Raw genomic sequence first — 26,646 nt, forward strand, 5'->3', positions numbered from 1 at the left:
AATACTTCTCCTGCAATTCAACATACAATGACATTTTTGATCTTCATAGTAGTATAAAGAGCAGGCAGCGCAAAAAATTGCAATCAATTGATAGTTTCTGAAGGAACATATAATGTATATTTCTTCAATGAAAAACAGTAGTGATTGAGTTACAGATGATTTCATTGGCCTGCAAAAGCTTGAGCACTTAAAAATCCTCTAAATTAGGACAAAATTAACAAACAAATGATATGACTTTTAAATGCAAATCACTGTCATCAATCCTACGTTAGCACCATTTTTCTTTGTATTCCTTACCGTTTCGTCTCTTCCCCTCATGAGAGCTTATAGCTCGTTTTGAATACCGAATTTTACCGAACAGTTTCAGATATGCATCTATCGCATGCATGAAACTATAAAAATTGTTGTCAATAAAATTCTTCTTTAAACGTACTCTTTTTATCATCATTCATATTCTGTCATGTCTACCAGAAATATTGACTATAGCTTTCTCAATCCGATTCACGCAACAGTAGCAGCATCTTTCCCTTTGGATATTGACCCCACAAAAGTATCTATAGAACATATCCGTCAAACACCAAAACCTCAGTTGAGCGACGATGTACTCAGGCCTGAGGTAGATATTGAAAGCATTATAGTTCCTTCGCACACAGATGGCCATTTGTTTCCAGTAGATATATACAGACCAAAAGGAATCAAGAATATGTCTACTCTACCAGCCGTCATATATTTGTAAGTATCTATAAACTATATTATATTTCCTTCAAGAACAGAAAAAAAAGAACAGAAAAAAAAGAAAAGAAAAAAATTTGTAATTGACGGCCCCAATCAATAGCCATGGAGGGGGATTTTGTTTAGAAGGCGAAGATGGACATCCATTTTTAATGGCTAAGGTACAAACTGAATTGCTATAGAAATCTCATTGCAAGTCAATATTTGTTATATGTTGATATACTCCTTTTACATGCTAAAAGCTTGCTACGGAAGCAAACTGCGCTGTATTCTATGTCCATTATTCCCTTAGCCCAGAAGCAAAGTTTCCTATTGCCCTAGAAGAATGCTACACTATGGTCTCTTCTGCAGTAGATCCTGAGGTGGCAGCTGGTTGGAATATCGACCCTACCCGTGTTGCTGTTGGTGGAGATTCAGCTGGTGGGAATTTGACCGCTGCAGTAACATGTAAGGATGATCACGAGTAGCTTTTAAGTTGATTGACTTGGTTGCAACAAATGAAAATGAATTACCATTTTGAATTGCTTATCTATTATTTTTTTGGCTTGTATGCAGTGCTGGCTAAACAGAGAAATGCGCTCAAAAATAGCATCAAATATCAAATTCTTTATTATCCTGTTTTGATGAACAGTTTTGATTCCGAATCATACAAAAAGTACGGGCAAGGTTTCCTTGTACCCGTAGGTTTATCAAAGATGTTCCATGACAATTACAAATCAGATGAAGCTACAGATGATAACATATTCTTCTGTCCTGGAAAAGCATCCATAGAGGATCTGAAAGGGTTACCTCCTGCTTTCTTGATGACTTGTGAGGCTGATGTGTTACTTAATGGTAAGAACTGTTTGCGCCTTGTCTCTCAAAAATCACAGTAGGCTTAAAATATATGCCGGTTTTGTATTTACTTTTGCTACGTCTTTATTGTAGAAGGTGAAGAGTACGCACGTAAACTGCTATTGGCCAAAGTACCTGTCACTGCTGTCAGAATAAACGCTGCTATCCATGGTTTTATGTCTGCTGCACCTCTTTATTCTGAAGAAACGCTCATCGTAATTGATGCGACAACAGGTGCCCTTCGAAGAGTATTCGGCACTTAGGGTCAGTATACTACGATATACATACCTGCTCGTACATATATTGATTAGCAAAATATTTAACCTTTTTACACGAGGCTATCCTATCGTTTTGATTAATCCATTATAAATAAAGTCGATAACATTCTGAAGGAGTTGTTCAGTAGTAGAGATTAACGTAAAAAAAAAAAGCTCTTTGGTTCTCCGTAACACAAAAGTTATGCAGCACTGGAGTGAAGAGGGGTTCCGAAACAAGTCAGGAACAAAAACTGGCGTCATAACAATGTAAAAGTTACAAAATGTTCTTTTCATAAAGATAGAAAAAACCAGTTCTCACTAAATGTACCCATGCAAACATTACAATATAAATTTAATTCAAACGCTTTTTCTTCTTCTTTTTTTGAGTGCTTTAATATTACTTTTTGCAATCCCTGTAATCATTTAGTGTAAGATAGAATGTCCAATTCAGCAGCTGAAAATACAGAAACCGGTAGCAAACTCAACTTAACATCCGTGATGTCTACTTGCGCTTCAGCATTGCAAAATTTCAAACCTCTCAGTAATGTCTGTGAGAGCTTTTGTGGTATTCATCCCTTTTGCGACAATATTAATAAGCAAATTGTCGCCTATCATTTCTGTTCCATGTTGGATGAGGACCGTCGACAATGTTTGATATATGACGATGATGGACCAAACGCAAAGCTGATTGCTGTGGAATATATCATTTCCGATAAATTATTTAAGGAGCTTCCGGAAGAAGAAAAGAAATACTGGCATTCTCATAAATATGAAGTGGAGAGCGGCATGTAAGTCTTAAATTCTGATGGAATTTCTTTGCTATGTTGGAAGCTCTCAACCATACTAATTTGCTCATGAAATAGGTTGGTAATGACATCCAAATCACTCGTCCCGAATGCAGTTGCTACTGCCACTGAGAATCAACAATTGAAAGCAATTATAAACACATATGGTAAGAGTATCAATTTATATAGTTTCTAAAATGTTTTTCTGTATTAATGATAAATTATGTTGAATATGATGAAAATTAAGGTAAAACATGGCAACTGTGGCCTGTAGACGATAATAACAAATGCTCATCAAAAGTACCCTACGGACCGCCCCAATTAGTTATGGCATTTACAAAGGATGGCCAGGTCAATCCTCAACTTCTTAAAGAGCGAGATGATCATATGGGTATAAGCACTAAAGAAAAGAGGAAAGCTAGGGAAGGTGTGTTAGTGGGCAATGTGCCCTTAAGTGGAGCGGACCATTGGCAATTCAAAGAGCCATTCCAAATCAAAGAACATTGAGCATGATTATTATATTACCCCTACATATTGCAGAACGATATCAAAATAAAAAATCAGTGAATTTTTTGTTGTATTCGAATTGAAGTTCGCCTAGTATTAAGATATGAATTCTGATTTTGGATATTCATGTACAGTGTTTTTACTTATGGTGGAGACGGGTCAAAATCCATTTACACCATTTACACCGGATACACCGTGGTGATCAGGCCCTCGGTAAGACCACGATGTTGCGTGGGGCAAGTTTAGTATAGATTGATGTTTAGAATTCCGCAGCAAATTTACGAGCCGCCACTACAATTTTCTAGATAGATCTTCATGTAAAAGTCGAGCCAGTTTCGTTCTGGCGATTAGAGGATAATGTTAATCGGTTGATGCGGGTGACTTCGTTGGTTTTCTATAAAACTCAGTAGGTCTTCCCGTTGACTTCCATATTGACACGCTAATTGCCAACATGTTTTTTGCAGCATTGACGTCCCGGTTCCAAAGTATCGAACAGGTTTTACAGGCAAGGATACTTTGGCCTGGAACAGTCTTCAATGCTTCAACGGTGTTGCAGTGGCAATTGTTGCATGGTCAAGAGGTGAGGTATTCATCAATGGTTAATACGAGCAAATCACCAGCAGCCTCTCGTCGCTTCAAAGCACCCCATAGAACACCAACGAGAACAGAGACTCTAAGTGTTGCAGTATATAATTAGCAATAATGCGGGTAAATTACTATCTTTTTTAATGTAATACTATATATAGTAGTGCGGGGTAGCCATATATGGTAGAACCCAACTGTAGATTTAGGATTAGGAGCAGCCATACCATTCTCTTGGGCACCTGCAAACATATCCAATTTTTGAAATTTAAAAAATATCATAGCGTTAAGAATGACTTTGTGAACGACGAATTATCCATCTGAAAGGATTCTGCCTTTCATAATGCACACATCCAAAAAAAAAAGACCCGAATCAGGGCTCACTCTCGATTTATTAAGCGGACAATAAGTGAGTCAGTCGGACCCAAGTCTTTGTATGTTTTCCGCAGACCAGTGGGCATTAAGGAAATACTTAGAACCCTATGAGAGCGTCTTTCGCTTATTTGCTCTCAAGATGTCCATAGTCAATACACCATCATATATAAAGAGTCTTATTCATCATTTTTGCTGCTTAAGCATTTCGTTACTGATACGTTGATATAAGCTTCGAAGGGTGGAATGCGGTCCGTTTCAATTGAAATAAGCAATCAAATATTTTTGTTGAAATTGCCGCCAACCTTGTTATAAATGAAAGCTCATCTATCGTGGTCTCGCGCCCTTTTTCATTTACAAAGTAGAGACTCAACTTAAATAAAATTATCCTCTTCTTTTACTATGGTTATTTACAAAGTAGAGACTCAACTTAAATAAAATTATCCTCTTCTTTTACTATGGTTCACTTTTTATCTATTGCACTCTCAGCGTTGCTCGTCGTCAAAAGCGTCTATGCAAGAGGTCGCGTTGTAATGCCTCCTCAAGGCTCCTATCATGGATCCCATCAAGGTCATAGTATACTTCCTTTCCCTCCTCCTAATCCTCCTAATCCTGGTAATCCTAATCCTGGTAATCCTAATCCTGTGTTTCCTCCTCCCGGAACTCAAACTCCCGGTACATGTGCTGGTTATGGATTAAATAACGATGCTGTAAGTATTGAAGGAAAAAGAAAAAAGATTATCCTATTTGTCATGAAATGCCATTTCATCTATTAACATAATGTCTACTACAGTTCGGCCATTTCAATGCCATCTTCTTTGGTAATTTTGAAACGGGTGGTGGTTCTGGTACCATGGGCCCTCTCGCTGTTGGTGGCAATTTCACTGCTCCCAATTCTGTTGTTAACGCCAACAACGACTCTAACTGTGATGACAATCCTTCCTCCATCGGTTCTATGGGTCTTGTTGTCGGGGGAACTGCCATTACTTCCAATACACAAGTCCACGGTAACGCTTTGATCGCCGGCGGTGGCACCCTGACCCAAATTAGAGAGTCAGAAGCCGGCTTTCAAGTGTCTAACCAACTTGGCACCGGCGATTTCGATTTCGTTGCCGTTCGAGAAGCTGCCCTAGATAACAATGAAGGCTATGCTTATATGGATCCTACTGCTATCATCGAACCCAATGGCGCATTTACTCAATTCGGATCCGATGCTGACTACGAGGTTATCACTTTTGGCGGATGCGGGGGAATGCAATGTAGTCGAGACCCCAATACGGAATCAGACCCTTCCAATATTCTTTTAGGCTCAGGTAATTGGAACGGTTTCCAACCTATTGATCCCAATAAGACTTATGTCTTTAATGTAAGTAGAAAAACGCTGTTTATCATTCGATGCCATTCGTCCATATGCCTCTTTTAACCCCCTCCTTTTCGACGATACATAGATTCCTGTCATCAATCGTGGCACCGTCACCCTTCGAACCAATGATCCTCTTGATAGTCTCAATCCTTGTAGAGTTGTTTGGAACATTTATCCCGTTGACGACCGAGGCGTCTACCTGCGAGACGGTGAAATCACCGTTTACCGTGCCACTGCTTCTCAGTTGGGTGGTTTGATCATGGCCCCGGAAGGTAAGCCAATCTTCTGCAGTAAACATGTATGAAAATAAGAAAAAACAAAAATAGCCTAATAACTCCATTCTCTCTTCTATTTCTAGCCCACATTATTGATGGTACTACAGGTAACTTTGCTGGTACCGTCGTAGGTAGGGACTATACTTGGTCCGACTTGGGTGCCGGTGTTGAAATCCACGATTACCACGCTATTGGCGGCACCTGCGATGCCTTCCAAGGATGTAATCCCCACCCAGATCATAATGTCAATGAATGTACCAATACATTGACAACTACCTCTACTGCTACTACTATGCAAGTAATTCCTACAACCACTACTGAGGAAGTGCCAGTTCCTACAACCATTACACAAGTAATTCCTACAACCACTACTGAGGAAGTGCCAGTTCCTACAACCATTACACAAGTAATTCCTACAACCACTACTGAGGAAGTGCCAGTTCCTACAACCATTACACAAGTAATTCCTACAACCACTACGCAAGTAATTCCAGTTCCTACAACCACTACTGAGGAAGTGCCAGTTCCTACAACCATTACACAATTAATTCCTACAACCACTACGCAAGTAATTCCTACAACCACTACGCAAGTAATTCCAGTTCCTACAACCACTACTGAGGAAGTGCCAGTTCCTACAACCATTACACAAGTAATTCCTACAACCACTACGCAAGTAATTCCAGTTCCTACAACCACTACTGAGGAAGTGCCAGTTCCTACAACCATTACACAAGTAATTCCTACAACCACTACGCAAGTAATTCCTACAACCACTACGCAAGTAATTCCAGTTCCTACAACCACTACTGAGGAAGTGCCAGTTCCTACAACCATTACACAAGTAATTCCTACAACCACTACGCAAGTAATTCCAGTTCCTACAACCACTACGCAAGTAATTCCAGTTCCTACAACCACTACTGAGGAAGTGCCAGTTCCTACAACCATTACACAAGTAATTCCTACAACCACTACGCAAGTAATTCCAGTTCCTACAACCACTACGCAAGTAATTCCTACAACCACTACTGAGGAAGTGCCAGTTCCTACAACCACTACGCAAGTAATTCCTACCACCACCACATTAACTGCTATTGTCGGTACCACTACCACAGAAATTGTACCTACTATCAGCACTTTTACCCAACCTATAACTATGACAGATACCATTATTATTCCGATAACTACCACTACTACAAATACAGCTACAACAACAGCTACAACAACTGAAACTGCAACTATTAGTCCAGCACCTACAGCATTACCTGCACCGTTATATGATATTAATAGTAGTCGATGTATTACCAGTGTTCAGAATTATCCTGATTTTAGAATGATTACCACTACCGTACTTGATACAAATACTTGTTATTATTTCTGTTTGACTTCAGGCAAAGTGAATACTCAGGTTACGTGGTATTTTGGATTAGCAAACAGTATAAGTGTAACATCAAGTTCTAACTTCAATTTTCAGAATAACAACTATTATATGTGTGACTGTTTTCAAAACTTATCAAATCCTGAAGCCCGCACTACATGTACTAACAATATAGGAAATTCTTTCTTTGCAAATAACGCTAGTACCAATGTATTTACTGTACCAGGTTTTAGCCCCCAATAAACAAAGCTTTACCGATTGTTGTATCCAAGATACAACTATACGTCTTAAACTACAGAACGACTTCAGTACCTGCTTGACAATCTGATACACATCTACTTTGACACCCGCTTGCGGCTAAGATCTTATCATTCTCATGATAGTTTTAGTTCAGTTGTATTAATAGTTGAATACCCGTTAATAACCCCGTTTCTCATATAAAAGTATCATTCTCAACAAACTTGAATAAAGAGTATCTTTGTTGTGTCTGGTCATTTTACTGTCTTATTTTATTTTTATAAGTCTTTTAAAGTAACTGGATATATCACCGATATTTAAAACGAAAATAAAAACCCAAATGGTCGCACAGCGAGATACAATTTTTTTAGATGTGGGGGTGGGGGCGCTTTCTATTTTCACTTTCTTTTTATAAGGGATCTTAAAAGCTAACGAAATAACTACGTCTCAACTTCTTTTCATAGTCTGCTTATTTGGCCTCTTCACCGACATGATTCATAGTAAAACGTAACAACTGAATACTCAGTATTTAGGAAATTATTTGAACGATGCATTTACCCTTACCTCATAGAGCATAGCCCTCCACTTGATATCGCTCAAGACGTTTTCGTGAAGCACGTGGATCTCTAGACCGAGCTCTCTGTTTCATTGAGATTTGTAATCTTGTTCGTCATATTCACCATTACCAACCTATTTTGGCTTTCTTGGATATAAAGTCGGCTTATGACACAGTAAACCGCGACTACACCTGGTCTATCTTTGTTGTATTTGCTTATTATGAAAACTGATAACTGTTATAAGTCGATGACTATGGACCTAGGTGTCTTTATTGTTCTTCAGATGAAGTAGAAGGATTATATACTTTGTGAGGTTTAATGGGAATTATATTATTTAAGGACGCGTATGCTAGTCACTAATTTCAGGTTCAGATGCTTATTGTGTGATTATTATACTTAGGCCTGTCTCTTGTTCTATGTTGTACATAACCTATATTAGATGCAATATAGATAGACCGTGGTAGAATGTATTCTCTACCTGGTTGTACGTACTCGAGTATTGTAGTTGTTATCTCACCAAACACGTCAATCTTGGCGCCCCATTTCCCAAAGCCTCTTTTCTGTCTCCTTAAAAACTTATTTGATGATGTCCACCTGGAAGTCCTATTACAGAACACTAGGTCATACCGCTTTAAACCAGAATGGGGTACTACAAGGTTCAATCTTATCTCCCTTCCTTTACTCAACATATATCAACAACTTGCCAGGCACACTTCGACCCGTACCGCTTTCCACAATAAACATAGATCAAGCTGAAGCTCTCTGGGAAGCTCGATTTTCTTGAGAATAGAGCAATGCATAGTGTCGGTCAGGGTGCCGTGGTGGGCGAAAAAGCATACTATCTAATTGGGGGGAGAGGGGAGGGGGAAGAGGTTAAACTAATCATTATAATTGGTAGGCTAAGGCTTTGGGCGCGGTTCGGGATCTTGCTCAATTAAGCCTGGGCGGGCACCGCAATTATTCATAACTTGTTTAAACACCAACACCGACCGAGAGCCACCTTGATAGCGGCATTAAAAAACCCTAGGAAGCAGAGAAAGGGATCAAAGCTGAAAAAATTTCAGCAGCGTACAAGAATCGAACCAACTGTTGTATCCAACAGCATATTACTCTTGGATTATTACATAATACTGAAATAAGAGACTACAGATCCTTATGAAGGTTAGAATAACCGCGAGTGATAGATTTGTCAGAACAATTCTTTTCTTTTACGGAAGAATATTTCATCTGTACATCCGAGACAACATTGTATTAGTAATTGACTTTATTTAGGAATAAGATATTATAGTATTTGGATTTGATTAAATCAGATAACTTTATTCAGCAGATCAAACCACAATACATAAATCTAATCTACTTAAGCTATTATCTAACTTGTGGATCCCTTACTTTAACTCTTTACATTCTGACAGAATTCAATAAGACTGAAATGGAGATATCGGCAGAAGTAAAGATGATTTATCCTATCCGTCCCATTAGTCATAATGAATCTGCCGAGGTATTGGTTAAAGGAACCGTTAGCCAGATCAGCTCATCACTTACCTTCTTATACCTATCCAATCGGTCAAGGCACCGCTCTAGCATGATGAACCGTGCAGTAACAATTGGGTATGTCTTTTCTTTTATCATCAGGTCATCTTGTACCTAAGGGTCCCGATAGAAAAAGTTTTTTACAATATCCACAAATATAAATAGAAGTACTTTTTTTTCCTACGTGGTTTTTGTCTTCATTCTTTATCGAAATAAAAAGAAGATAACTTGGTTTTCACAGATTTCCTTTTGTTTTCTTTTCTCTCTCTGTTCTTACTATAACATATACAACATACAGCTTTCGAGATGAGAAGAGAGTATAATGAAAGTGACGGTACTATTTTACCTCCCAGCTGTAGTATTTCCATACCTCCTATAATATATAAAGACGAATTAGACACACTTTTAAGCATTTGACTCGTTATTATGATCATAGAATCATAATAACACTTGTACACGTCATCTTGTATTTCTAAAGATGCGCATCTATAACGCTGCATTATTACTGGTTGAGAAATTCAGGTACAAGTATTTAACTCTTTTGTTTTATCCTTTCCTTCTTTCTTTTGTTGTCAATACAAACATTCAGTTCGCTATGAACGCTTACCTCTCTGATTTTCAGTGTATAATAAAAGGACTAAAGGTGACTCATTTCACCTTACAGTTTTTATCAAATTATAAGTCGCGTTCACTAAGCATAAAACAACCACAAATATCACAGCAGCGAGTAGAAAGGCCCTAAGAATGAAAATACTGCTAAAAAACTATTTCCTGAGCATACAAAATACTTGATTGAGCTTTTCGATGAAAATCCTTGCCTTGTATTACTTGAAGCAAGAATCAAATTACTCGAAAGATATCCAGAAATTGAGAAGATTGCTCTATCCAGTTTATATACGCACATTAGAGAAAAATGCCGCCTCTTTTCGAAAAAAGCCAGCAAGTACACTGCGGAAAGGGATGCTCCTAGGACATTAGAGCTTCGCGCGAGCATAATTGAAAAATGGCGAGCGGCTGACGTCAATTTCATGACGAACTGTGTTTTCGTGGACGAAGCCGGGTTCAACTCCCAAATGGTTAGATGTCGAGTGTGGTCGAAAGTAGGTGAGCCTACAAGTGTCAAGGTGAAAACCCAGCGAGGGATAAATGTCAGCATCATCGGTTGTATATGGCCAGAGGGATACATAAATTTCACGAAGGTCAGCCCTTTGAAGGCAGGGGACCTAGAAATTCTCCAGAAGCAATATTCTGTTGAGCCTAAAACGAAGAAAAGAAAGGCTGCTTAAGTTGTAACTGCTACCCAACCTGTTCCCAAGGGTACAACTGCGTTTCATACTGTAAAATTCTTAGAAATTGTAATGGACTTTTTGGACAGATCAGGTAAAAAGGGATACTATATCTTGTTAGATAATTGCAGAATCCATCATGCTCCATTTGTCGTGGATGCTATTACCAAAAGAGGATACAAACCTCTATTTATGCCGCCTTACTTGTAATGAGTGAATTGCTTTTCATTAGAAAGGTTTCACTTGATAAACGTATAAATATGGTCTGCCTCTCAATTTCCGTATTTTTATCTGTTATTTCTGTCTTCCTGCATACTATACTTTTCTCTTGTTCTAATAGAAGTAGTCTAGCTTATCTTGTTGTAATTTCCGTTCAGAGTTATAAATAACACCAACCTCCCGTCGATCATCGCCTCTTGCCTCTTTACATTATTCGCCATTTCTTAATCCAATTGAAGAGTGCTGGGCTAAGTCAAAAGTAACATTTCAACAAACCTGAGATACTCTTAAGTATTTTTATAGACCAAGATAGAACGAGACCGAAAAAGTCAGATAATTTTTATTTCAATTTTGATAACATGAAGGCTTTATATATTTTTCAGAGAATTAGCTGAGCTTATAGAGGATGTTAGGAAGATGTAGTTACAACCAATGAGTACTAATGGATCTAATGAGGGATCAGTGAAGGCGTGTTCTTACACTGTTATGGATCTGATACCAGTTTGAAGTGAACAATTGCTTAATCGACAATTCAAGTCTAAGTTGACAGCCGTTTATGCTGTGTTTAAATTAATTAATTCTCACTCGTGTTTCGATACCGTAGACAGTGATCGGGACATGACAGCTACACAGCCAAAGACGCCAAAAACAAACAAAAACAGCAAACGACCAGTCCAATAGAAAACTTAAACGACCAAAACGAGAAAACGAAACACCAAACAACTTTCAACAGTGTGGTATTCGCTAGTTTTAACTATGAAGTAAAAGGTAAAGAATAGCACAAGAGAAAATAAACACGAAAGCTTAACGAAATCAAACCACCGTTTTTATTTCTTTTCAAAAACAAATTAAAGAAAAAGAAAAGAAAACTAAGATTACTGCTATTAATAAAGACTTATAGTGTTTGCTGTCTACGAAATGATTGTATCGGGATCTATAGCTGACACTGATGTATTATGGTCAGATAATAAATACTCAGTGAATCAGAGGTTTCCGTAAAAGAATAGGTCTTCCCTTTAAGTGGATAATTACTCGTCTACCCCAGAGCAGATTGATTTGTAATGTGCTATCCTGGCAGATCCAGGGTGATCATGCAGCTACATCTATAATCCAATATCTATCGGCCACCAGTTGTGTAGCTCAGATACTGTGGGAATGATTATAGATGTTAGCTAGGAAGAGATATTCGTGCGTGGTGTTCTTTTGATTGCGTGAACAGTTGTTGTATTTAATAAAGAGTGATTGAGCCTTTTTATCTCCAACCATACTTTATTTCCAGAGCAGGAGCAGTACCGTGACCTACTATGTTCTGGTTGTTGAATTAATATATCCTACAACTACATATACCAATCCTGCTATATACCTAAACGTCATATAGCCATAGATAAACTAAGTAAAATATATTTCATAAAGATAACCTGTTCAAATCTTATGTGAGGTAGCTAAGATTACATAAGAATTATCCTTAATCCATATTCTTTTCTTATTTTATCTTTATTTGTTATACATTTGATCTAAGGTTCAAATATATGCAATTCGAACACACCGCTTACCAAACGGGAACGAAGATATGAGCCGTACTCATATCTGAGATCAAGTTTTATTTTACATTTTGTTATACGTTTTGAGTGATTTACTCATATAAAATATTGCCATCATGCCTCAAATACGACAGATGTAACAACTTGGGAAGAATGCAACCAATACTTCAGGGAAAAATTCTTGAAGAATCGCGTAGTTGCGGCCTGGGAGAAGATCAAGACAGTCAAGCAAGGGCCAGGGCAAGACGTTTCTGAGATTGTTGAGATTATGGCACCATTGTTCAGATCTGTACAAATTAATGATAACGAATCGAAAATATTGTTTTTCATTGCATCTATCAACTCAGCAATAGCCTATAAATTGTCGCGAGAGCTGAAAACTCTTAAAACTTATCAGGAAGTGGTTGACAAGACTATGGAAATAGAAGAGCTCCAACGAAAATACGCCATTCAACCCCATAACAGGAATGTCATAATTGAAAAGAAAGTGAATTCGATTTACCGTCCACCAACCACAACCAAAATGTAACCTCATTAACAGTTCATCCAGTTACATCAAGTGGATCAGAAAGTAGTGATAAGTTGTCATCAGATTCACTCGCAGAATTGATTAGTGCAGTAAATCGATTGAATATTAATCTTGTTGAACATGGACAACGAATAAATCAGCCGGCAACAAATACATTTCGACCTCCGCCAGCATCTTATTTTGAAAAGAAACCAGTAGTATGTTGGGCCTGTGGTCAACAAGGGCACCCACAAAGATTATGCCCTAATCAACTAAGTAGCAGCCATAGAAGTAACACAGAATATAATTCGTATGGTAAAAATAACACCAATGAAGTGATGGGAAAAGACAAAGGAGATCAGTAAAAGAGAATGGTACTGGTGTCCATTACAATTCAAATTCCACTCATCCTAGTACTGACAGCAGTAATAATCTCCGCAGCCCAACATTAAATGTAGTAGAAGTCATTAACAAAACATTCTCAGAGGAAAGCCCGTCCATCAATAAGGAAAACTAGATTGGATAACAGTACTGAAGAAAAATTGCATGTAACCAAAAAGGGAAAAGGCCGAGCGGAACCGATGCACCTATCTTCTGCTAGTACTGAAGTGCTACCTCCATTGTCTGCTATAATGAACCAATCACATTGCTTGCCCCCGATTAAACCATATAGCAGTCCTGGACGATATACCACCACAAACCAGAATCGAAAAGTAAGAGCACCAAGAAGAAAAGTTGAGGTGGACGTCGCAGTAGACAACCCCTGGAAGAAGCTGAAGAAGACCTTCGTGCAATTACCAGTAGACGAGTATTTAGCCTTGAATAAGAACATGGGAGTGGAGGTTAAGCGTGGTATAGAATACATACATAGAAGAAAAACTAAAGAGAAAATACTAAATGCTACTAAGGAGAGGAACGGAACTTATCCCTTCCCTAAAACCATTAACACCTTGAGAACTAACGGATTATTAGATGAGAAAGAATATGATAGGCAACGACAAATAAATTATGCCAACATATCTGATACTGATGAATATGAAAGTGAAGATGAGTGTTCAATAACCTATACCTCAGGTTCTGAAATTGAAGAATTCGACGACGACTATGAAAGTCAAATATCGTATCCGTTCGAAGAACTCGTTTCCAGCAAGCACAGCCAGTTCGAGTGCTTGTGGTAATTAATAATGAACCCGTAGAAGCTGTATTGGATACAGGCGCAGCAGTATCGGTGCTAAGTGTGCGACTAACCCGAAAACTTGGTGTAAAGGCTGATGCACATGAAGTTATACCCCTAAGCGGATTTGGCAGCCAGAAATCAATAAATTGCAAAGTGGCCACCAACGTAGATGTAAGAATTAAAGGGAAAGAGAGAAGAGAACACTTTTGCATCGATGAAACTCAAGTACACAAAGACGTTTGCCTTCTCGGACGTCCATGGATCAAACAGCATGATATTAGGCTGACTAACAGAGGAACCATCATTGTCGTACCTACGAAAAATGGGACTGACTGTATAGAAGTGCAATGCCTACTCGATGATAATGTGATGAACGTAGCAACTAACGAAGTCTCTGCGTGTGGCCAGATATATTCTGTACAGGTGTATAACACAAGTTATGAAGAAAACAGTAGAATTGAAGTGTTAGCATATAACACTTACCAAGAGGACATCGTATCGCAAAGTGAATTTCTAAAGGAGAATCCTGATGAAGGAGAAGGAAGTCACCCCGAGATAACCAAGCTGGTGAATCGGTTTCAGAATTGTTTCGTAGAATTTAACGGTCTTGGAGTTGTGAATGGTGTGTGTCACGAAATCAGAACCACGTCGGATGAACCTGTTAGATCAAAGCCCTATCGACTGACACTTGATTGAAGAAGAAAGCCTGCGAGAAGAATTGGATAATTTGTTGAAGTTGAACATCATCAGGCCAATTAAATATGAAAAGTTCTGTGCTCCCATCTTTTTCGTCCCGAAGAAAAATGGAAAGTTTAGACTGGTAGTCGATTATACTCGGTTGAACAAAATAACAGAAAAGCAATCGTATCCTATACCGCATATTGAGGAAGTGCTCGACTCCCTTGGAGGGGCTACTGTGTTTTCAACACTCGACGCTGCACAAGGGTTTTGGCAGATTAAGATGCATCCTAATAGTGTAGAGAAGACTGGTTTCGTATCCAAATTTGGTTGCTATGAATTTAATGTTATGCCCTTTGGATTAACTGGTGCACCGTCGACATACCAGAAAGCTATGACCAATATTCTACAGGAATATATTGGAAAATTCTTATACGTTTTTATAGATGATGTGATAGTATATTCGAAAGATGTAGCTACTCATTTGAAGCATTTAGAACTAGTATTTGAAGCCTGCAAGAAAGCGAATCTCCGCCTGCGTTTAGAAAAATGTCAACTGTTAAAGAAAAGAGTGGTGTACCTCGGACATGAAGTTGGTGAAGGATTAAGACCAGCAGAAGATAACATTAAGAAGATTTAAAGCTAAAAGAGCCCAAGAACATAGATGAAGTTCGAACCTTACTCGGAATGACAGGCTATTTCAAGCGCTTTATCGAAAACTACAGCAGTAAAAGTCAACCACTGCAAAAGCTATTGAAGAAGAACGTTCAATTTGAGTGGACAGATGACCAACATAATGCATTTAATTTCTTGATGAGCACACTTATCTCTCCTCCAATCTTGTCATACCCTATTAGAGAACAAATCAAGATAATTACAACGGATGCAAGCTATAAAGGATTAGGGGCCGTATTATCGCAATCACCTACCGGGTCATCAGAAAATGAAACTATCATCAGTTATGCATCGAAATCGTTAAACAACACGCAGTTGAATTACACCGTTTCGCATTTGGAAGCTCTCAGTATAATATGGGCAGTAAATAGATACAGATACTATCTTAGCAGTAGACAAACATTTATTATCAGATGTGATCATGCAGCGCTACAGTATGTCTTGAACAATGAAAAAACCAGCCCCAAATTGCAAAGATGGAAGGCATGTTTAATGGGATACAATTATCGAGTAGAATACAAAAAGGGATCCGAAAACCCAGCAGATGCCCTTTCTAGACTAATATAACTTGCATGGAGGTTGGGAGGGCAAGATGACAAAATAAAAAAATAAAAAAATTAACTACTAAACCTGCCTTTAGAAACTAATGAACAAACATGGAATACGCAACATATATAGCAATAACTCAACTCACAGAACGCAAGAAATATCCCTTGGATTGTACTGAAGCTCATAAGCTGAAACTCCACAACCTAGCAAAGAAGTACATTTTATTCAGCAGACGATTATATACTAAACCGACAAGCAAACAACCTGATTTTTTAGAAGTTTTACATCAAGGAAATATCGAAGAAGTTCTTAAAAAGGTACATGAAGAAGGCCATCTGGGCATCAACAATACATGGTACAGAACGAAATCCCATTTCTACGCACCCAAATTATTCGAAAAGGTCAAGGAAATCGTTACCACTTGCGAAACATGTCAATATCGAAAGAAAACGTTAACTCGAAGAAGCAACGTGGCTAAACCAATACAGTTGAATACTCGTCCATTTTACATGATAGGATGTGATGCAGTTGGACCAGTTATAGAATCACAACAAAAGAATAAGTATATCCTCGTTGCAATTGATTACCTCACCCGTTGGCCTATTGCTCAAGCTGTTGCAGATATCACTGAAGAAACTACTGCAGAATTCCTGTATAATAATGTGATCCAATTCTACGGAGTTGCTCAGTACATCCTTACCGATAGAGGATCCAATTTCAAATCAACATATGTAAACATTTTCTAAAGACGATCGGATGCCGACACATAACCACAACTAGTTTCAGACCGCAGACAAACGGATTGTGTGAACGTATGAATCAAACGTTGATGCAAGTAATAGCAAAAATCGTAAGAGATGATGGAAGATATGAAGAAATGGGATGAAAAGATTCCAACTGCATTGATGGCCACAGGTCTCACTCCTGCAAAGATGTTATATGGATTTGATATACAGACACCCTTGGTATGGCCTGCACCAAGAAATGACTACGTCGAAGAACTAGTTGCAGAAATAACAAGACGGGTAGAAGAAATTGATACTATAATGCGAGACTTACGGATAGAAAGTAAGGAGAAGTCGGAAGAGAAGAAAAAGAGAGAACGGTAAGACAGTACATCATTCAAGAATTTATAATATTGGTGAGCAAGTATTGATGAAGGACTTCTACAAGGAAGCAAAGTTTTCGGATTTGTGGTCCAATGACAATTATTAAGGTGAATGTTTCTGGGACGTATCATTTGACTGGTCCAAATGCAAAATGATTAGAAGGCGCAGAGAATGGAGATTGTTTGACACCATTCACCAGAAGGAAACATATGGTACCCGATGTACAAGTAAAGAAGAATGAACAGCTTTTTCAAACGTGGCTCGCAAGAAGAAACTGATGTAATTTTGGTGTGGAAGCGTGTTACGGAGCTGGAATATTCAAAAATTACATCAGCAGTATCGGAGATCGAGACGGAAGAGGGTATGCTGGACCGGACACCCGTAAGGTCATGCTCATCTTTTGGTAAATTATTGGAAGCGGAAATTGAATAATACTCGTCCCTGAACTCAGATTGTTGATCCAGTGGAAAAAGGATAATTGACCTTTTTTGATAGAGGAGAGTTTTTTAGACAATAGATTTTAAATCTTTGAACCTTGATTTGAATAGATAGATAACTTTAAGTAGTTTTGATAATATATTTATTTTAGCTAGTCTTATTATTTATTTTTGAGAACACTGATTGAAATTGAATAGAAACTGATTGAAAGAACTGAATTGATTGAAAAGACTCAATTATTTTAATAAGACAACTCTTGGAAGAAAATACCAAGCGTAAAACTACTATATCTATAGCATCATTTCACGAACTAGCACCGCAAACGTATAAAAGGGGCCCAGCCCCCGGGTGGAGGTAGTTAGCACCTTGGCTTTCCAAACCAATGATTGTTGATTCGATTCCTGTACGCCGGTGATATTATTTCAGCTTTGATCCCTTTCTCTCTGCTTCCTAGGGTTTTTTAATGCCGCTATCAAGGTGGTTCTCGGTCGGTGTTGGTGTTTAAATAAGTTATGAATGATTGCGGTGCCCGCCCAGGCTTAATTAAGCAAAATCCCGAACCGCGCCCAAAGTCTTAGCCTACCAATTATAATGATTAGTTTAAACCCCTTCCCCCAAATTAGATAGTATGCTTTTTCGCCCACCACGGCACCCTGACCGACACTATGCATTGTTCTATTCTCAAAAAAATCGAGCTGCCCCGGGCAATTTAGATAAGCTTTAATATCTCGTGTCCATTGGGGCTTAAAATGTCAGTAAAAATCCTTGTTTAAAAGTAAGCTGTGCGGAGATCTACGACAAATGGAAAAAGAATAGAAAATTCGATGTTTCTATGTTCAGCTCCAAGAATAAGCGATTATAGATTTTGATTAGATTTAGCAAACAAACTCCAGTAATTGTTCTATTCATATGTATGTCTGATAAATTGCATATTTTTTATGTTGCTTTATCGTTTTGTACCTGAACAATTTGAAAGAAATAGAACCACTTGGTTTGAAAAAGGCATGATTTCTAGCAATTTAAGTAGGCCGGTTTTGGCTACAGAGCTTTGAAAGAACAGTCTGTACATATCATCTGAAGAGCGTCCTCCAATTTCAGAACTTGCGAAAGTTCCAATTAGCAAGGACGACTGTAGTAGGCAAAGGTCTTATGATCTCATAAAAAGCGAGTTGCAGTGTTAATCCCTAAGATTGCGATTTAGGACGCGCAAGCTATATCACAAACCATAGACCCAAGGAAGAGTATACTTCTATTCTTTATTGATGTACTAGAAAAGATACGTATCCGTCAGCTTCACGGTGTCAATGCACCATCAGGCATCTATCTATTTACCATCAAAAATTAAATACTCTTGGTTTTTGAACTTCAGTTTTTAGAAACGAAAAAGAGAAAAGCAATTAGTAAATAATAACAAAAGGAATAAGTAAAAAACAGCGAAAGAGTGTAAATCTTAGCAATGGCTTGCAATTTAGGTATTTACAACATATAAATACATCACTTTGATTAAAAAAGTCAACATTCTTATCAGTTAATATACATTCCTAATTGTAGATAATGTATAAAGACATTTTTTACTGATGTTCGCTCTAGTGGAGGTGAGTCAGCTCGGATCAGTTTTGAGACATCTGGCTGGATTTTAAAAAAAATCGAAAGTGCGACAGCCAAGCAAAATCTTTGAATTTTCAAGGTAAAGCAATGATCAACCCACACAGACTCAGTTTTCCCAACTTCCACCATTTTCGCCATCCATCAGTTTTGACAATCACTCTGACTAGACCACAATCATATTACAACTATACCAACATACCACTCTTTTATAATTTAAAAAGGGGTCAATGTCACTACGTCATATAAAAAGTCAGAACGTAAAAGACGACTATGAACCAACAAGATTAGTAGATCCAACCGAAGAGGTTTTTGAACCTCACGAGGAAAGCTCAGACGATTCTGATCTGGAAGCCAAGCCGACACCTTTCGTTCTTACACTTGTTATTTGTGTGTGTATAGGCGGATTTTTGTTCGGTTATGATACAGGCGGTAAATACCTATTTTTGCTTTAGCTTTATACAATATATTTATGTTTGCTTTGCTTCTGTATCAATAGTTATTTCCGGTGCCCTGACATCATTGCAAGATGATTTCCATTTGAATAATGTTCAAAAAGAATTAGTTGTTGGCGCAACTACGTTTGGTGCTATATTTGGTGGTTTCTTTTCTGGTTTGGTAAGGATTTTTCATAAAGAAGGCATACATGTGAAAAAGGTTTGTTTGTTATTAATTCTGCCCACACTTATGGTTCGTTTAGCTTTCGGACAGGATTGGCAGAAAGGTTAGTTTCCATCATAAGTGGTAATACACTTCATCAATATCCTTTCTATGGCAATAGATTGACTCGTTTATTCTTTTTGCTCCATAGATACTTGTTATTATATCTTCGGTGGTTTTCATTGCTGGTGCTTTACTACTAGCACTCGCCAATAGTTTTGGTTTACTTTTGTTTGGTAGAATTGTGGTCGGTCTTGCTGTTGGTATTGCATCCATGATTGTTCCTGTATACGTTAGCGAATTGTCACCAAAGCATCTAAGAGGACGATTAACTACTATGAATACACTCGTTATTACAACCGGTCAAGTCATTGCTTATGCTATCAATATCGCCTTTGCGTCAGTTCCTAATGGCTGGCGATATATGTTCGGTATTGCTGGAATTCCTGCTCTTTTTCAATTCGTCATTATGCCTTTTCTGCCAGAATCACCGCGCCGCTTAATCGCTATTGGCAAGTTTGACCAAGCAAAAGCAGCCCTTCAGAGAATCTACGGAAGCTCTGTGAGTGACGTTTTCATCGATAGAGAAATTAGATTGATTGACGATGATATTCACGTCTGTAGATCAGGGACCTTTAAAGACTTTTTACATAAAGATAACTTTATGCCTCTCATTATTGGTATGTAAACAGATGATACAAGGAATTTTTCCGGACGGTTAAGTACCGGTTTGAGGAGTGTTATCATCATCAACTAACCAATTGCTTTCGTTTTTTTTCCTTGTAGCCTGTATTTTACAAGCAGCACAACAATTTTCAGGCTTCAATACGGCCATGTATTATGCAGCTACTATTTTACAGATGGCAGGTTTCAAAAGCAATCAAGGCTCAACTAGTGTTGCCATCATTGTGTCTGCTACAAACATGATTTTCACAGTAGTTGCCATCCTTGTCATTGATAAATTTGGCCGTAGAAAGATGCTTTTAATCACTATGGTTACTATGATAGGCGGCTTAATTGCGCTGGGCGCTTGTTTCGCTGCTCAACAAGGATTTGTTACGCAGCAATATGACTGCAGCGGTTACTCTAGTAACTGTGCTCGCTGCGTTTTGGATGATCGTTGTGGATGGTCTATTTCTGGTAATAGCTGTATAGCAAAATCCGGTCATTTAGAAGATATTTTTCAGAGTGCTACGGGCTGTCCTCCTAAGCCTCATGATAAGGCTATTACAGGCGTCTTGTTGACATTTCTCATTATTTATGTTGCCAGTTATGCTTTAGGCTTAGGTTATATCCCTTGGTTAGCTCAGTCAGAGATGTTTTCCATGACCATTCGTGGTAAAGCAAATGGTGTGGCAACAGCCGTGAATTGGATTTGTAACTTGATCATCTCTACCAGTTTCTTGTCTATGACTGAAGCTATGACAACGGCTGGTGCCTTTTGGTTTTATGCTGGCCTCTCTGCACTTTTATGGGTCGCATTGGTGAAACTCATGCCAGAGGTAAGGTTATAACCCTGAAACTACATAGTCTGCTTTGTCCGCAAAGTGATGATTAACTATTTTTTTAATGTTTGCAGACTAATGGAAAATCGTTGGAAGAAATTCATGAATATTTCCTCAAGACATAACTTTCATAAGATCATTAAAGCATTCTCTTTTTCTTTTTCTTTTTTTTGTAATATTATAATCTCTTATTAATTTATTTCACTCGTATTAGCACCGTATATTGTTAGATTCTTGTTCCCTTTTTTTTTGAAAAAAAAATATCAAATATGAAATTATATCCAAATGGCATGTAATAAACAAACTACACGTAATAAAGGCAACACTCGTCAACAATGTTAAGTGAAGAGATGTTATCTTTAGCGAAAACGAAAGGAATACAGCGCCCTTTCGGTTGTAAAATTGAATGGTGTTTAGACATAAGGGCTGCGAACGAGCAACAAGACAGTTATGGTAATCCTCAGTCATTCTGATTTAAGTAAATAAGATATAGACATCTAATATGAATCATGATCAAATGTTCAACTCTTCACTGTGAGAAAGAGAGCAACCATGGACAAAAATGATGTTTTGTGAACATCAAACTGTATATTCATGAAGCAAAGTTAACTGTTCGCGAAAGTTCTGGTTTCATGTGCCAGCTGCTCAGATATTTGAGATGTGGCATAAAAATTTTGCAAATGATTCAGGTGTTCAATGTTTGGTTCATCAAGTTGTATTATTCTCGCCACCAATTTTAGAACCATTATCAGGGCATAGCATTTGTGATAAGGACAGTGCAGTTACTGTCTCCTGCAAAATACTTAAAATATGTTTAAACTCTGGTAACTCGCCATGGGTATATTTTCGCTGAATAAGAACTCGTAGTAGGTCTAATAATGTGTGGACGCGCAGTTGCGTCTCTTCTAGCCATAATTTCCATTGCAGATAATAGGTTTGCTGTTTGCTTTTGGTAGTAGTGCTGATGATTGGTTGCTTGTCGTTACTGCTATTCAAATTTATCCTGAATCCTTCTGTTAATGAAAAATCGACGTCGCTAGGTTTTGTAATAAAAAAGTAGTTGATATGAAGCAATGTGAACGTATCAAGATCTCTTGCAGAAAGTAAATCGGTGCGACCTATTGAGCATAGAAGCTTCATAAAAAGTTTGAAGTCATCAAAAAGATGTGAGTTTATTTGGCAAGCGTAGGAAGATAAATCGGATTGACGTGATTGATAATTATGTCGGATTTCAGTAATCTTTCGTTGTAAATGATTGAGCAATAGGCGATGAAAGATCTCTGCAATGGATGAGTCATCAAATATGCCACACAACGTCTCATATAAGACGTTCAAAAAATCGACCATTAGCACACCAGTCGACGGCGAAGGTGATATATCATGTGTCTCATTTGGAGGTGCTACAGGTTGCATAGATGATATAATTTGATCTAAATCTTGACCTGCAACAATATTGTTTGCTTCTCCTTTATCAGCGAAGGTTTGCAGTGTTGGATCTAGTAAGCAATGGCACATTAAAATGCATAGCGTTTCGTCAAGCAGGAAGTCCAAGGAAAAAATTCTGCCTGCTTGGCTGGGTATATGGTCGTAGATTGTAATGGCCATGACATTGGCTACTGACTGTAGTACTGATGGTTCAATCTGATCACCAGGCTGCAACGCATATCTGTCTAAATATGCAACTGCAGCATGTATAAGCTGAGTAAGAGGATGTGGCAACCTTTGCTTTAATAAGTCAATGTTAAACTGAGTTTTCAATAGTTGAAGCGACAGCATGCGATACTGAGATGAGCAAGTGCCTAAATACCATACGTCTGCAAACCCGAGATAACTGCTCACTTTTAGAATAAGCTCATACGGCAAATGACTAAAAAGTTCTTTAGGCATGTCTTTTTCCTTTTTCACAGACTATGTAGAAAAATGTTTCAAAATGATAAGCAAAAGAAAGCAACATTCATCAGTATTATATCAGATTCTCTTCACATTTTATGTAAGCATAGGAGTAGAAGTAGAAGTGTATTTTTGCACCCAGCTACATGTGAAAGATTCATTGTCAAGTAAAAGCTTTGCGAGCAGATACATGAATCGTACATATATATAGCCTGCAAACTTGAAGATCCCGCCAGTAAAGCAGTTTTTGTTAAAATTCTTTCGACTACTTGGTATTATAGATATCACCAAAATTCTACCTATTCTATACGGTATTTTGCAGCGATTTGGGCGAAATTTTGATAATAAAAAAGACAGAGCTCAGGAAATTCATATCTGAATTTGGCAGGCTTTTATTGTATGCCAGTGGCAGATGCAAGAAATTGAAATGACAGTTATATCAAGGATGTTGCTCCATGTCCACATATTTTGGACAAAAGCTTACAGAATACCTATTCACATTATTCTAGAGTGACTTTAGAAATTACTTTTACAGTACGCGGAGTAAGAACATGTTCGATGTCAAAAGGGCCGTCTCCTATCAGCAAACTTGACCTTCGACGAGAATCTTCAAGGATAAAGAAAAAGTACAGGGAGTTATAAATAACACATGTACAGTCTTAATATTTTTGACAATGGCAGGTTTATGAATAAGAGTATCATTTATCAAATTGTAATACCCTTTCCAAGTCGTTCTTATTAAATAGACCCAATACTTTATGTAGAAGAACGTGCTCTGTTCTCCTACCTACTCTAGGAATTGTTCAGGAATAAAGCCATCAACCTTCCTCTTCTTCTTACAAGTAATACTCATTGATTCTCTAAAGATAGTTCGAAGAATTGTAACACTAGCCCCTTTCAAAGCTGATGATACCAGGAGTTTTTGTTGGAGTCCCTTTCAAAATTGAAGCCATCCTCATCAAGGAAGACGCAATTTTTCGCATGGACCAGATAGCCATGCTTCTACTCGTTCTTTGAAGCAAAAATGTTCTTTTCATATATAAGTTTTCTCTTTTCGTTTCCTTTTCAAAGATTTCGAAACTTAAAGTGTATCTAACTCTGATACATGTTCAAACAACCTACTTCTTCACAATGAGCTCAAAATATTTTTCAATCAGTTTTTTTGCGCATAACGTCAACTGTTATCCCGCATTCATGCCCACTGCTGTTCGTTCCGTGTAACTGAAAATTTTGGCTTCCCATCAATCTTCTCTGACAAGCATAATGTTGACATATGTTAAAGTATGAAGATATACGAGTATCATGTATGCTTTTCTACGTAGATCATTTTATCGGAAATGCTCTATGGCTGGGGGAAAAAAATTGAAGATTTTCGTGATTTTGAAATATGTTCCAATAATTGACCGCAAACAACCCATACTTTTTTCAAGATAGAAGATTTGTGGAAGCCATTCATAACATCTTTATTTTACCAGAATTTCTAAGAATTGGCTTTAGCGTTATATACCAACCATTAGCATCAATAATCAACTAGACAATTGACTAAGTAGCAAATACAGGAATGGACAACAATTTAATTTTCAAAGGTAGGAAAAACACAATAGTTGAATGATATCGTAGAACAGCTGCCGCTGTAAATGGATTATCTGAAATAATTGATTGTTCTTTCGAACACTGTAAAATCTTCTTTCTGCAATCGAATTTGCGAAGAAAGATGGGCCAAGGTTTGTATCAAATGCGCAATATTTATCAATTACCAGACCAATTGTTCCAGCTTTTACTTTTTTGACGTGAGCGCAGCATAATCAATGGAAACCAGGCAAACATCATGTTGTGCAGAATGTACATGATGAAGCATATATGTAGTGGCTTTGATTAGAGTTCTATGTATCTGTTTTCATCCATTTCAACTTGCCTGAAGTATTTAGAGTCACAACGCTTAACGCTGAATTGTTCGTAGTATCTCTTCACCGAAAGTGAATGCGTAACTGGAGATTTTGCACGTTGTCCGTCATTTCCTGCAAGAGTTCCACCCTTTTATCCTTCAACTTGCATTCACATCCACTATTTCATACCCATTTCACTTTCTGATTGACACCTTATACCTTGGAAAAAGTTAGCAAATAGCCAAGTTGATATCATCTACCAGAAAAAAAAAAAAAGCTCAGCGGCATTACTTTAATCATACTAATGTTTGAGCTTACCATAAATTGTTCATTCATAATTTAACAAAATCTTAGTTGAGTATCTCTCTTTCGTTCTTCTTCGACTCTCAATAAGGCTAAACGAGTATTCGAACCCATCTTGCGAAGAAAAACTTCAGTTGTACACTTCTGACCGTATCATGTACGTCCTTGGTTGATACTGATTTATTATCCTAAGTATTGCGTTTGGAAGGTTCTTCAGGTTGGTATACATCTTCAGAGATAATAGCATCACTTGGTATAATGCTTCTGTTTTATAATATTGAACGTGTTCATTATACTTTCTTTATTTATATTGGAGTTACTATCAACTCCTTTATCACATGGGAGAGTCTCATTAGCCCCAGGGCTGTTATGGATGAAAATCATGATTGTTTACAATGAACTCAACCCAGTACTTCAATAATCTATTAGAAATTTCATCTTCTTACAATCGTCTTTATTACTTGTCTTTGTTGTCACCAGCAAAGGTTGTATTATAATTGCCACTAATGTTTATAGTGTAATTATTGTTTCTTTTTCTATTCTTTAGATAAGAGTAAATTGATTTTTATTTAAAAACATGGATAAGCATAATCTACGAAATTCAATCTTTTTCTTTTTGAACTATTATCTGGAGTATTGACAGAACGCAAGTATGAGCGATATGTAAATAGATCACCACAAATTCTCCTCCAGAAACAAGTATTGATTGTTTGGGGATCAATATTGTGACAGACTTCAAAATCACAAGGTTAATTGAATATGATAAATTGATAACTGTTTTGAGTCGATGATTATGAATTAATGTCTTTATTACTTTCAGTCGAAGTAGACCAATGTAAAGATCTGATGGGAATTACATTACTGCGAGGACATGTATGCTAGCCACTAATTTTGGGTTCAGATTGTAATTCTTTATACTTAGACCTCTATCTTGTTATATAATGCACGTACCTAACCTATTTTAAATGCAATATAAGCAGACCGTGGTGGAATGTATTATCTAACTGGCTGCAAGTGCTCGAATATTGTAGTTGGTTATTTCGTGCAATAATCATGATAATCGCCATTGGACAATAAAAAACCAGAATTATCGCAAAAACGATTATTGAAACTGTATGGAATAACATGTACGTAGTAGTCTTAAAAAGATATCACAAGTCATAACGATCATAGTCCTTCGTTAGCAGTTACCATATTATGCATTT

General features: G+C 37.6%; 8 protein-coding genes across 8 annotated transcripts; 6 read left to right on the top strand and 2 right to left on the bottom strand.

Moving 5' to 3' along the window:
• Positions 1-356: 356 nt before the first annotated feature.
• Positions 357-1,993, top strand: BDF20DRAFT_887402 (alpha/beta hydrolase fold-domain-containing protein). Its single transcript, XM_053082034.1, has 5 exons — positions 357-732; positions 836-893; positions 975-1,179; positions 1,288-1,566; positions 1,660-1,993. The coding sequence occupies exons 1-5, from the start codon at positions 461-463 to the stop codon at positions 1,827-1,829; spliced, it is 984 nt and encodes a 327-aa protein (XP_052933711.1). The 5' UTR covers positions 357-460; the 3' UTR covers positions 1,830-1,993.
• Positions 1,994-2,133: 140 nt separating this feature from the next.
• Positions 2,134-3,188, top strand: BDF20DRAFT_887409 (uncharacterized protein). The gene is made up of 3 exons (XM_053082035.1): positions 2,134-2,611; positions 2,687-2,775; positions 2,856-3,188. Exons 1-3 carry the CDS (start codon positions 2,262-2,264, stop codon positions 3,113-3,115), a joined length of 699 nt encoding a protein of 232 aa, XP_052933712.1. The 5' UTR covers positions 2,134-2,261; the 3' UTR covers positions 3,116-3,188.
• A 453-nt stretch (positions 3,189-3,641) lies between these two features.
• Positions 3,642-3,949, bottom strand: BDF20DRAFT_1003135 (uncharacterized protein; the record flags this gene model as incomplete). The annotated part of the gene is made up of 2 exons (XM_053074643.1): positions 3,642-3,788; positions 3,891-3,949. 2 exons carry the CDS (start codon positions 3,947-3,949, stop codon positions 3,689-3,691), a joined length of 159 nt encoding a protein of 52 aa, XP_052933713.1. The 3' UTR covers positions 3,642-3,688.
• Positions 3,950-4,074: 125 nt separating this feature from the next.
• BDF20DRAFT_710856 (uncharacterized protein) lies at positions 4,075-4,395 on the top strand. Its single transcript, XM_053076094.1, has one exon. It carries the CDS (start codon positions 4,134-4,136, stop codon positions 4,293-4,295), a length of 162 nt encoding a protein of 53 aa, XP_052933714.1. The 5' UTR covers positions 4,075-4,133; the 3' UTR covers positions 4,296-4,395.
• A 4,574-nt stretch (positions 4,396-8,969) lies between these two features.
• BDF20DRAFT_990159 (uncharacterized protein) lies at positions 8,970-9,735 on the top strand (the record flags this gene model as incomplete). Its single annotated transcript, XM_053085313.1, has 3 exons — positions 8,970-9,136; positions 9,171-9,490; positions 9,711-9,735. Exons 1-3 carry the CDS (start codon positions 9,038-9,040, stop codon positions 9,733-9,735), a joined length of 444 nt encoding a protein of 147 aa, XP_052933715.1. The 5' UTR covers positions 8,970-9,037.
• A 7,170-nt stretch (positions 9,736-16,905) lies between these two features.
• Positions 16,906-17,586, top strand: BDF20DRAFT_915693 (uncharacterized protein; the record flags this gene model as incomplete). The annotated part of the gene is made up of 3 exons (XM_053084351.1): positions 16,906-17,113; positions 17,314-17,381; positions 17,452-17,586. The coding sequence occupies 3 exons, from the start codon at positions 16,906-16,908 to the stop codon at positions 17,584-17,586; spliced, it is 411 nt and encodes a 136-aa protein (XP_052933716.1).
• Positions 17,587-19,427: 1,841 nt separating this feature from the next.
• BDF20DRAFT_915694 (uncharacterized protein) lies at positions 19,428-21,487 on the top strand (the record flags this gene model as incomplete). Its single annotated transcript, XM_053084352.1, has 6 exons — positions 19,428-19,629; positions 19,697-19,815; positions 19,898-19,921; positions 20,009-20,537; positions 20,644-21,359; positions 21,437-21,487. The coding sequence occupies 6 exons, from the start codon at positions 19,428-19,430 to the stop codon at positions 21,485-21,487; spliced, it is 1,641 nt and encodes a 546-aa protein (XP_052933717.1).
• Positions 21,488-22,070: 583 nt separating this feature from the next.
• Positions 22,071-23,249, bottom strand: BDF20DRAFT_838222 (uncharacterized protein; the record flags this gene model as incomplete). Its single annotated transcript, XM_053079133.1, has 1 exon — positions 22,071-23,249. The coding sequence occupies one exon, from the start codon at positions 23,247-23,249 to the stop codon at positions 22,071-22,073; it is 1,179 nt and encodes a 392-aa protein (XP_052933718.1).
• Between the last annotated feature and the right edge of the window lie 3,397 nt (positions 23,250-26,646).

Source organism: Mycotypha africana (assembly GCF_025528875.1).
Source record: "Mycotypha africana strain NRRL 2978 chromosome Unknown BDF20scaffold_9, whole genome shotgun sequence".
Lineage (NCBI taxonomy): Eukaryota > Fungi > Mucoromycota > Mucoromycetes > Mucorales > Mycotyphaceae > Mycotypha > Mycotypha africana.